The 13366-nt window shown below is 35.0% G+C and overlaps 1 protein-coding gene across 1 annotated transcript in view; it reads right to left on the minus strand.

Annotated features, from left to right (window-relative positions):
* Positions 1–6156: 6156 nt before the first annotated feature.
* The window catches only part of STK3 (serine/threonine kinase 3), a 124526-nt gene continuing 117316 nt past the window's right edge, over positions 6157–13366 (minus strand). The window contains exon 11 of the mRNA XM_039328933.1: positions 6157–10070. Coding sequence (XP_039184867.1) covers positions 9912–10070 — 159 coding nt within the window. The 3' untranslated portion in view covers positions 6157–9911. The remainder of the gene's footprint in view (positions 10071–13366) is intronic.

Raw genomic sequence — 13366 nt, forward strand, 5'->3', positions numbered from 1 at the left:
CCCCCCCCTAAAAAATTTTTTGACTGGCTGTAACTATCTATCAGAAACTAACTGGGCATAAATTGTGTCTTATTTCTCCTCCTGCTAAATGCCACTAACCCAGAAAGATTACTGCTATACATCTGGGATCTGGAAGTAAGTCTGTTATGATTCAATTTCAGTCTGGTTTGTTTCTCTCTGAAAGCCAGATTGATGTAGTGCACGGGTGTCAAACTCGCCACATCATGTGATGTGTCGCAACGTATTGCAACTTTTTTTGCATTGCTGGGGCTGGGGTGGGTGCAGCTTCTGTATGATGCAACCGGCCCGTGGGCCCGGCAGTTTGACACCCCTGATGTAGTTGTTAAGGCATCAGGCTAGAATAGCAATAGCACTTAGATTTGTATACCAATTCATAGTGCTTTACAGCCCTCTCTAAACAGTTTATAGAGTCAGCATACTGCTCCCAACAATCTGGGTCCTCATTTTATCGACCTCGAAAGGATGGAAGGCTGAGTTAACCTTGAGCCAGTGAGAATCGAACTGCTGGCAGTCAGTAGAATTAGCTTGCAATACTGCATTCTAACCGCTGCACCACCACTAGTCTTAGAAATCAGGAGATTGTGAGTTCTACTCCTGCCTTAGGCACAAGCCAGCTGTGTGACCTTGGGCCATTCACTTTCTCTCAAACTGAGGAAGTAGGCAATCGTAAATCACTTCTGGGGAAAAAAAAAATCTTTAGCAACAAAACTGCAGGGACTTGTCCAGGAAGATTCCAAAAATCAGAATGAGGGGAAAAAAGTAAAATCTCCCTAGGCAGACAAAAGGCATCCGCAATGAAGATAATGAAGAACTTTAAAATTGTCATTTAAGTGATAAATAATCATGGCTTTCTGGTGTGAACCTAATGTGGTAGTTTGCCCATTTCACTTTCTCTGTTACTTGACACAGAACTTTTTCATCAAGTACTTAGTTTAGGATTTAAATAAGTAACAGTCTGGTATATTATTTTTTCATCAGCAAAATGCAAACTGCAGTTGCTGAGAATATATATTTTGGAGAAGTTACACATTCTTTATATTTTCTTTGCTTAATGTAATAACAAAATGTACTTCTTTTCTTTTAAAAATGGTGTTTAATGAGGGGTGAGCAATCTTTTCTGACCCAAAACAATTTCTCCAAGATAGATGAGATGTCATGTACATGCATAGAGGCAGGCCTGATTTGCAGAAATGATGTCAGAAAAGCTAAAGTTCAATATGAGCTAAAATTAGTGAAGACTAAGAATGACATAAAGAGATTTTTCAGATAAATTCAAGATGAAAGGAAAAGAAACCATGTATTATTTAGTTGTTTAGTTGTTCAGTAAAATGTCAAAAGAGTAAGATATAACCAAGAAAAGGCAGAACAACTCAGTTCCTATTTGGTTCTGTCTTTTCCATCAGACAATTATAAAAAAGGTCAAAGAAACAGGACTTAAGTTTGAACTTTCTAGAAATACAAGGAATATTTACTGATCTTGAAGGATTTATAATTTCCAAAATCAGATAGATTGGATCCTATGAGGAATTTTGGGATTGTCTTGCAGCATTCTGTTTGTTTTCATTGAGAAATTTTGAATTTTATCTGGCTAAATACCAGATAATTGAAAAAGGTGAAAGAAGGTATGGAGAAAGAACAAAACACTCAATTTTATCTGGAAAGATTCTAAAATAGATCTAAATGCCATAAAAACTAGAGATCAGTATGTTTTGTCAAGAACAAGTCCTGGCAGATAGATCTTGTTTAATTGGTGGGTCATTTCCTTTGACATTCTCCTTCACAAGTCAAAGCATTTGACAAATTACCCCGTCATTATTGTACTTATAGTACAAGTATGTTTTTATAAGGATGGGTGAGCTAGCATACATGTTTGGAGACATAAATAATACTAGAAAATGAATTCAGTAAGATAGAGAAGCCGTTGAAAGTAACGTTGAAATTGTATAAGGTTGGAATTATTAAAAATTAATTACAGGTAGTCCTTGAGTTATGACCATAATTAAGGCCACAATTCCCAGTTGTGAGTTTTGCCCCATTTTATGACTTTTTTTGCCACAGTTAAGTGAATCACTGCAGTTGTTAAGTTAGTAACATAATTGTTAAGGGAATCTAGCTTCTCCATTGAGAAGGTTGCAAAAAGCGATCAGATGACCCCAGGACACTGCAACAGTCATAAATAATGCCAGTTGCCAAGCATCCAAATTTTGATCACGTGACCACAGGGATGCTGCAACAACTGTAAGTGTGAAAAATGGACATGTCACTTTTTCCAATGTCATAGTAACTTCAAACATTCACTAAATGAATAGGTGTAGGTCAAGGATTATGTGTATTTCACATTTGGTTCTTTTTTCTGCTCGAAGTAGGGAAATTTTAGTTTTTGTCCAAGGACTGTTACCTCTCATGAAAAAGCTGTTTCTCAGTAGTGGAATTCTCCGCCTGTTCCCATCTTTTCATGTTCCTTGACTGTTCCTGCCAATGACACCCACCAAACGGTCTTCTTTGCAATGTACAATAAACCCTGCTCTGTTGATTTGTGAAAAAAGTGTGGACAACATGGAAGAAGGAGCAGAGGGAGATGGGTGCACAGAAAAGCAAAAAGAATGGCTGTGTAGGCGTTGTGATGGGAAGTTTCACTTATATTTTCCTTGTAATGCAAACACTAATAGGAGAGATTAAATAAAGGGTGTCCTAGAATTCATTCGTTTTCTCCCCCACCTTACCCTTTCCTTTTCCATCTCAGAAATAATCCTTTCAGAATTGAAATATTACAAGCATTTGGCAATAAACATGTGAAGCTACTTTTAATTACTTAAAGAGTGTAGAATTAATGAGCTGATTTGGCCATTGTAAGCAGGAAAAAAATATCCAGCAATCAACCCAAAATATTTATTTCAGAGGAGTTTTGTTTTGAAGAACACATTACTTTTTAAACATGAACAGGTTGTTTTCCTTGCTTAAGCTAGGAATATTATTTTCAGGCAGATGGAACCAGTAATAAGGGTAGAGAAAAATATGGGTTGTAGTATTTTTTTTGCATGTGTTTTTATGTATATCTTTTTAGTTGTTGTTCTTGATTTTATCTTTTATGTAATGCAAAGTATGTTTATTTCTCATTTAAAATAATAAGTGTATTAACAAAAATGTTAGATAAAATGTAACAGTGCTGCCATTTAAGAACTATGTCTATTGTTTAGAATGTCTTTATTTTGAACAAATTCCATGATTTGTTTTGCAATATAAAATCTGAGTAATCAAATAGCTGGTATTTTTTTTAAAAAAAATCTAACCCTCTTGACAATGGTGTCTTTCAAAATGCATGAGGCTACCAATGACACTGTTTAGACACATTAGATTCATTTTCTGTTTTTATTTATGCATCTTGCTGCTTAGAGCACCAATTTTCAACCTTTTGCTGCATGTGGATTGTCATCTAAAAGTATTGCAAATGATTATATAAGCCAAAAAGGGACAACATTTTAGTGCCACTGATACTTCAGCATACTTGACTACTGAGTTAGTGTAACAGGAGTCCCAACATTAAATAAAAAACAATTAAAGTGTTGTTTTAAAAAATTGCTGAAGTCTCCCAAGACTGCTAAATATTGAGAAATATTTGTGTTCTTGCCTAAAATTTTATAGTTTAAAACATTACAAGGATTTGAAAATAAATATGTGAACCTATTTCTAATTAGATAAGAGTGTAGAATTAATTAGCTGATTGGGCTGTTGTAAGCCTGGACAAGACCCTGTTGTTTCTTGGGAAAGAAACATTTTCAGAAGTGGTTTGCCATTGCCTTTTTAGACCTAAGACAGGGGTAGGCAACCCAAAACACTCAAAGAGCCACTTGGACCCGTTTCCCACCAAAAACAAAACACTGGGAGCCGCAAAACCCTTCTGATATCTAAAATGAAGATAACACTGCATATATCCTTTTTTACCTTTATTATAGGTGTGTGTATGTGTATGTGTGTGTGTGTGTATGTGTATATGTGTGTGTATACACACACACACACACACACACACACACACAGACACACAGACACACATATACACATTAAAAATAAAAGTAAAAATTTGACTCTTGGGAATATCATACTATTAAAACAATGATCACCAAGAGAATGCTTTAAGAGAATAAAATTACATACACACAAAGATAAAAAAAGGATATATGCAGTGTTATCTTCATTTTAGATGTCAAAAGGGTCTCTCTCTCCCTCCCTATCTGCCCTTGGTCTGCCACTCCTCTTCCCCCACTCTCTCTGTCTCCCTCTCTCTCTCTCTTTCTCTCTCTCTTTCTCCCCCCCTCCTATCTGCTGCTCACCTGGCAAGCTTCAAGCTGTTGTCCAACAACCTCCCGTGTAGGCAACCTCGTCTCTTTTATGACTCATGGACTTCAACTCCCAGAATTCCTGAGTCAGCCTAGCTGGGCTAGCTAGCTCTCTCCTGCCCTTCCTGCTTCCTTCAGAGACGCAGCAAAGGGAGGAGCTTCGCCCAGAAAGCTTTTCAGCTCCTCGGAGAACACTGTGAGTGCACTCTCTTTTACACATACACACACACACAAAACACACACACACACACAGAGAGAGAGAGAGAGAGAGAGAGAGAGAGAGAAGCAGGGAAGTGCAATTGCCTCTCTCTGTCTCTGTCTCTCTCTGCAAAGGCAGAGGAGGCTGGGAGCCACAGGGGGAGGCTCAAAGAGCCGCATGCGGCTCTGGAGCCGCAGGTTGCCGACCTGTGACCTAAGAGAAAGTGACTAATCCAAGGTCAGCTAGCTAATTTTGTGCCTACGGCAGGACCAGAACTCAGTCCACTGGTTTCTAGTCTAATGCCTTAACCATTAGACTACGGGTGTCAAACTGCCGGCCTGCGGGCCGGTTGTATCATATAGATGCCGCGCTCACCCCAGCTCTGGCAATGCAAAAAAAGTTGCGATATGTTGTGACATGTCACGTGATGTGGCGAGTTTGACACCTGTGGACTAGACCAACTGGCTCTTCAAAGTCACCTATAAGGACACCTGAAATTGATTTTTTTAAAAAAAACCCCGCTGTTTTCTTTTAAAAACTTTTCAAACATCTATTTCTCCTTTTAATAAGCAATTATGACCTATATAATGTACAACTGTAGGATGGAATAATATTGCATCTATCTCTAATTTTAAAGATACAAAAACCCAACTTTCTTAGTATTTACATCAAATTTATGTACAACTGACTTTGTGCTGCTTTGCTAATAATACTATTCTTGTCATCAGAAGGCTGTAAGTTCAATCCTAGGTAGCTTACTTCCTTACAAGAAAATGTTTAACTGAACTTTTCTTTGCAAGATTAGGAAATAAATAAAAAAAAGATTCCAAAAGAAGCAAACGGCAAAGATCTTTTGTATCACTACCAAGAAAACTATGCTAAAACAGCTATTTTGCTCATGTAGAGAGTTGGTCTCTGACAGAAGGCCACCTGAAGAGACTAGAAACATTTGAAATGTGGATTTACAGGTGGCTCTTACATATAAGCTGGGTTGACAAGATCAGAAATGAGGAGGTGATAAGCCGCCTGGGAAAGCCAAGGGAAATCATCAAAACAATTAAAAAATGAAAGTTAGAATATTTTGGACATGTGATGCGACACCCAGAAAAATACGGCATACTCCATTTAATCCTCCAGGGAAAGATTGAAGCCAAATGAGGTCCAGGCAGAAGAAGAACATTGTGGCTTCAAAATCTAAGGAACTGGTTAAGTCACCTGGAATCCAGTTTAAAGACACCTTTACCTTTAGCCTTGGTTAATGAATTCTTTGGAAAGAGTTTTAAACAGCTAAAACAATTTTATTAGATAATCCATAGCATAGCATTGTGTTTGTCTTCTATGATTGTTTTTCAATTGTTAATGAAGTCAGCCTTATTCTGGAGCATGTTTTCCAATATGCTGACTCTGAAAACTGCTTAGAGAGTGCTGTAAAGCACTATGATGTGGTATATAAATCTAAGTGCTATTGCTATTTCACCTGTTTATTAAATATTCAAGTTATTGACAATATGGATGAGGCTAAGACTTCATCACTGATGGCTTGGCAAATTTCATAGTTTCAATCTGCAGTTTAAAAAATCTAGTTGCAATGACACAATCAGGTATTGATGGAAAATAGCTTTTTATTCAAAATGGTAACAAACATTTATGTTTCAGAGTTTGGGGAAATTGTACTTTAGAACGGTAAAATTTTTATATATGAGACAGGAAACAAACTATAAACCAAACTGAGTTAAAATTTCACAAGGTCTATAATAGAATTATTGCAAGTTTAATTTAAAAAAGTATTTTACAAAACCGTATATTTTAGTAGAAATAAAAATGGTTGTGAGCACAAATAATGTATGTTTCAGTAAACATTAATAAATATGAAATAATAAAAAGGTCAATTGCATATAACTCCTATCCCTAAATTTCATTATTATACAACTTGTTGCCTTGATCAGTAATAGTGATAAATCAAATTATCTGCTCAAACTGATTATATTAATACTATACTATAACTGTAGAGAAATTCAGGGAATTCCAAATATTATATTTTGTCTGTTACTTTCCACAATCTCATTTGCTTTAGAATAGACCTTTAATCTATAGTAAGTGTAATACTCACTCCCCAGTCAGGATGTAACATTTGCAGCTTCTGAAGCATTTTATCCTAAGAATGATCACTCATCCTCTAGCTAACATCTCTCAACTTAACTTATACTAAAAGCACAAATTGTCTATATAAATCAAATTTGAAACACAATAAAACTATCAACAATTATCATTTAAAACACCAATCAGTTATAAGCAACAGAGGCTAAAGCAAGCATCATAAAAAATAAAATATTTTGGAAATAAAAATATTTGTGCCCATGCTTTCAATCCTTGCTTTGTCTCTTCCTGTCTTGATATATTGCAATTAACTCAGAAAGTCTTCACCTAATCAGGGGTTTCAGTTATGTTTGTATCTGAAAATTACAAGTAGGTTCAGAGCAAGACATACTCTGAAATGACAATTTGCAACTATTTTTAAATTTCTGGCTTGTTCTGAACCTTAGTTCATTATCTGGATGCAATGCAAAACTATGGTTATAGGTACTGAAAACTTCCTGGGTAACTCTGATCAGTCAAGAATGACAGTACGAGGAAAGAGTGAAGATTGTGCATATCTTATACCAAAATGTATGTGTCAAATCTATGTTAGTATCTGAACCGAGATCTTTCCAAGTGCTATGTGTACGTCTTAGCCTGGAAGTTGGCTTTAGTATTGTCTTTCTGGATTTCACTGAGTTAATAATAATCAAAGCAATACCAAAAGAAAGAATCAAATAATTTTAATTGATTAAACTGCATAAGGCACACCAGGAAAACCAATCAGGTTGATGACCTGATTAATCTTGTTTGGTATTTTCACAGATCTGAAAAAAGGTGATTTAGTCATTCATTTTTAATGTACAAGATTTTAGAATGTTCTGCAAAACCAAGAACATTAAAGAAAATTTCTTGTTGGACAAAACTTACTCGGTACTAATCTAAATGACTAACCTCATTAGACTGAACACATTCACTCCTAACTCTATACGAAACAATGGGATTCTGAACTCCTTGTCACAAGTCTTTCCATTAATTCAAGCATCAACTGCTGCTGTTTCAGTACTTTTCCCCCTCCCCCCAGGGTGGATCATGACTGGTTCCTAAACCTTTAGATCCAAGAACCTATGCAATCATATACTGACTGAGAATTACAGATAGAAATCAGTTCTTAACTGTTGAGTTCTATCCCATTTGCACTCTACCGACTCTAAAACAGTTTTGGTAGCTATTATGACAATTCTGTTTGCATTTCAATTGCTTCAAATGGAAGGTGCCCATAATATCAATTATGCATTGAGATTTTCTTTGTAACATATATTATTATAGAGTATGTTAGGAAGGTTTTATAAGTTACAATAGAATTACTTATAATTAACTATACATCTATTTGTCATTTAGAAAAATGATTTAGATGCCTTACCTAAAAAAAAAATAATTCACAGTAAATTGCAATCAATCTGATGATATGAAAAGCAGTTAAGAGACATTAGCCCCAGTGAGTTTATACCATAACTTTTTCTATTTCATTCATTAAAAAATTATGGTTTATAGCAGCTCATTTAAGCTATAAAAGTTTAAGTGATTTTCAATTTATGTTTGGGGTTTCAATTTATGCACATGTATTCATACACTTGGTAAAATTGTTCTCAGCTGAAATATAAAGGAATGGTAATTTATTTCAAATATTTTAAGGCTTTTCAGAATACACTGTGGTTTTCCAGTTTTCAGTGCATAATATAAGTGGCTCACAATGACTGAAACACATAATAAAATGGACAATTCACTAAAATCCAGAATCTTAACATGTAAATTAGTGGCAAGGGGGAAGGTAAGGACAAAATAAACCTGTGGCCCTGTTAGCATAATTGTAATATGACTTACAAAATTCCATAAGCATACAAAAGTAGCTATTTATACAGACAATACAATACATTTCACATATTAGACAGAAGACTAAATGAAAAATGGGGGAATGCTATAACATACTGAAGAAATTGAACTTAAAGGGCATATTTCTAGGAAAGCACATAAGATAACAGATGAAAATATCTACACAACGGTACTGGGATACCTACAGGAACAAACCTATTACCTTGGAAATTATTACAAAGAAGAGCTGCTGAAAGGAAAACTATCAAGAAAAAAAAAGAAAACAAAGAAAACATGAAAGAATGCTGGAATCAGAGTAATTTTCTTTGGCTTTTCAATTAGTGTTTCTCAGAGTGTGTTTGTAATATGAAAACATTTCCAAATTTCAATAAAATAAGGGGAAAAGGTAAGTAGACTGAATAGGTAAGTAAAAAAAAATCATGCTTATTAGAAAAAGATAGCCTTTATCATGGAGCCAAAGGAGATACTGAAAAGTATGCAAAATGAAAAAGAGTGGTAGATAAGAAATATGCACCATAAAATTAGGGACCTGCATTTTTCTGTATTAAAAAGTAAAGGAGGGAAGGAGAGAAAGAAAACACAGTATATAGGCACTTGTTTCTTACATTGTAAGATCCTGCCTATTGTTTGTGAAAGGGACAGGCTTAAGACAAAACCCACTTGGAATTTCTCCAGTGCAATTCCCCTGGAAAAAGGAGTTGCTTAAGACTGCATAACCCTGTTATTTTCAAAGAGAGATGCCCAAGAGAGTAGAGGAGGTGGCTGCATGCTCATCCTTACGTAAGTATTTCTCTACACTCAACATCAAGCTCCTGACTAAAAACCCCATGAGACCCATGTGTGTGCTTACAAGCCAGCTGGAGCTAATACTCTACCTGAGTCAGCCCTTAATACAGCAATACATTCCATTTAGAGTGTGACCATAAACATACACTTAACTTACTCTGCCCTGGCTTCCACTAGTACTAACTGCAAGCACCATTTATAGTTAAGAAGCATCAAGCATAAAAATAAATAAATCACCAAAGCATGTGGAATAAATATGCCTTTAAATGATAGGCGCATACATTGCCACTTAAAGTTCTGCATTAATTGGAAAATTTGAAATTGTTTGAAGTCTTACTAGGACCCCAAGTCATTACTGCATAACACATAGCATTACTGAAACACTGCTGACAGAGCTTAGGAATGTGAAACTTCTATTGTATTAAAACATGAAAAACACAGCAGACTTTTCATTTGGGCTCAAGGACATTTAGAATGCTTTCCTTTACAAGTCCTTCTGCTTGAGTTGTTGCAAAGCTCAAAGGACCTGCTTTTCAAAACCTGTAGTTATGAAGACTCTCCCAGTGTCCACATCAACTTGTAGCATTATCTTCTTAAGAAAATCAGAAGTTCTGTTGCCTTCTTTTTTTTGCATCCATAGCATCCAGAATTGGTTGTCTCTTAGCAGTATATCTTTGACGAAGCTCTTCAATTTCACGCTCCATCATTGGATCTAGAGCTTTTAATCTCATCTGCAGCTCTTCCAGACTTAGGTTTTTTAGCTGTTCAGGCAAGAATAAAAAAGTATTTCATTAATAAAAATATTTTCATTCATAGTAGAAGCTGCAAATTAATACATAATAATCTACTTATCATAGTCTATTATACAAAATGAGGTATCAAACTGTGAATTAATCTCATCCAATGGACTGTGCAGGAAATATTTATTATCAACCAGCAGATTACATTCAATTAAGTTTGTATTTAGCTACAGGACTGACAATTTTCAAAATTATGAGAAACAAACTATGAGGGTACGCAGTTCTGAATCATTTATTTTTGAAAAATTATGTATATATATGTATGTATGACAATATATTGATAACTCAGCACCTGTTTGCCAGAAATTAAATCATCTTGTCAAAAATGACTAAAATGACGCAGTAGAACCAAATTAATTCTTTTACACTTTGATCACTTCCTTGTGATTCAATGTGATCTGTGACTTTCTGACATTCTCTCACTTCATCTCGTGATTATGAACCAGCAAATAATTAATATTAATGTTGATGTGCATTAGCTGTTTTAAGTAGTAGTCCTTTTTCTGGAAGATTTAGAATCACAACAGCTTGCTATATAAGTTTGACAGTTCCTGAAGACTAAATTAATACACTTTGGATCCCTTAATTATATTGGAGTTAAATAGTCATCGTTTGTTCAAGTCTTATGGTAGGGGTCTCCAAACTTTTTGGTTCCACAGTCTGCCGGCGGTGGCTTCGGTGGTTTCAGTGCCAGGGGCAATGATTTTGACCGTGCAACCTAAATCCTGTGCATGCGTAAAGGGAGCTTTGTGCACTCAACTACCACTTCGGCAGCCCAGTTCCAACTAGCTGTGGCCTGATAGCTGTCTGTGGCCTGGCATGGTTTGTACTATTTAAATTAAAAAGGAGACATTGTGAAGAACCCATTCCTGGACCTCTCCAAAATGAGACACTGCCATCAAACTTACCCTACTCTGTATGACAGGACTGATCTAGGCAACCTGGAGTCCTGCAAAAGTAGTGGCTTTTACATCTCATAATTTCCATCCAATTGGAGAAAGCCTGGGTGGAAATTATGGGGCATCAGCTTTTGATGTATTTAGAGAGCATGAAACTAAGACTGATTTCACTATACCTATATAATGCTCCAATTATAACTGACTGCCTGGCATAAAATGGACCATCCAGACCTATTTCTTCTGAGAAGATTTCAGAATTAAATCTGCTTTGGCAGCCATCCTCACTGATTATCTTTAACGAGAAAGAAATAGAGAACAATCTATGAAATTTTCCTGAATTTCTCAACAGCTCTCAAAATAACCATCACTAACAAAATGACAATTGGAGCACTATTTTACACTGACTGCTCAGAGATTACCTCTTCCTCACGATAGCTAGGAGTATTGGTAAATACTATTGCTATTTTACTGTTATCCTGCTTTATTCCAGGAAGCTAATAATAACTGAAGTAGGTAGGGAGAAGATTGATTCAAAATGAGGAACAAGAGGAAAGCTTTAAACACAGCTTATTCATATATAAAAAAGACGAAAACTGTGATGTGATGTAGTGAAAAACTGTTATTATCTCCCGCCTTCTTCTTAATTTGTTTTCTCATATGCCTACTTGCAGTATCTTGCAAACTTATGACTGTACAGAACTGGCTATGCTAGAAAGGTTGCAAAAGCTTTTTTTTTTTTAATGTAGATACTTCACTGGATTACACCCATGCTTATTTCAAGGCAAATTAATTTAGGAAGATAAAATCTACCTGAAAAATGGTCCAAATTAAAAGTAAAAGACGAAGGCTTTCTCTCTCTATCAAAATATTACATTAGCAATTTTGAAAGTAAAAATCCTTAGGACTTTTACAAACATAATAATAAGGGGTTCCTGAAATGATAATAAGACTTTTAATAACAAGACTCCTGCGATGACCTGATGATACTGGAGCATATGTTGCTTCAGGTTGGGACTCCTCACCTGAATTTGCAGGGATAATCCAGTTTCAGAATGGAAAACACAACAGTGAAATTAGTATTACACTATCCTGGGGCAATAAGGAATCATGGTCCTGTCAAGCCTGGTGTCTGTGTGTGTATGTATGCATGTATGAATCCATGCATGCATGTCAATTATGTTTCCACATTGTTTTTTTTTTAAACTTTAAACAATCAACACTAACATCTATTATTTGGTCTAAAGGTTAATTGATACTCAGTATTTCCAACAGCATTGACTCTAAATATTAGGGAAAATGTTGATAGTTGAGAAAAGGATCGAATAAAAGATTAAAAATTTACGGTTGTGATCAAACTGATTTAAAGCAAAATATGATTAAAAACTACTTGTTTAAAAATATTTTGGGATAACTATTAGCAAGTATTAATAAGAATATTAACATAACAACAAAATTCCAAATGAGAATTTGCTGCAGGAAAAATGTTCTTAAAGAATGTGATAACAGCATATTATTTGAAATTAGAAATATTCCTAAGTATGTTTACCAATAAAGAAGAATATCTGTAGCTCAGGGTTAAAATGAGTATATTTACCTAAGTATGTTTAGCTGCATTTCTCAACTGGATTTTAATATATACTTTAATTTTTATCACTAATAATTGTCACAAGTAGTGGAATGAAATACAAAAAAGGAATACCTAAAAACAGAAATACGTATAGCTATAAAACATACTTCTCTTTGCTTTTAAAACATCAATTTTTCCCCTTTATTCCCAGTATAGTGCCTTTCATAGTCTGCAAATACCCAATCAATCACCAAGTGGGAACAAAATGCTACAGAAAACTGTCTATTACTTACTATCTGCTACTATGTAGATTGTCCAGGTTTCTGCAGTTCAGATATGCTAGCTCTAATATTAGGAATGCTGTATAAAATGTGCTTGCACATGTATGTGTACACAGAATACATGTGACAAAAAATGTAACCCACCAGATGATTCAAACTATAGTAACTCTTTCTTACAAAAAAGCTTTTTCATCAAAAATGAACTAAAATTCATTGAAACACTTAATAACAGGAGTAAAGAGGAAATGGTTTAGCAACACAATTAAGTAAAAGCTGAGAATAAAAATACATAAACTATTCAGTACAGCTCCGAAAGGGCAGTTTAAAGTTATCAAGCTGATTATTTCCATCATGATTACTTAGAAAAATTAAACAGAAACTTTATTTCCTGTTGAAGAAAACTCTGGCATGAATACGCCATTGCTTCATCAGATAAAAACAATTTCCTGACAAAGCAATTCTGTAATCCAAAAACATCCTTTTGTCTACAAAACTGAAAATATATATTAT

This window comes from Crotalus tigris, unplaced genomic scaffold (assembly GCF_016545835.1).
Source record: "Crotalus tigris isolate CLP2741 ecotype Arizona unplaced genomic scaffold, ASM1654583v1 scf7180000024384.25900115:4084858, whole genome shotgun sequence".
NCBI classification, from domain to species: domain Eukaryota; kingdom Metazoa; phylum Chordata; class Lepidosauria; order Squamata; family Viperidae; genus Crotalus; species Crotalus tigris.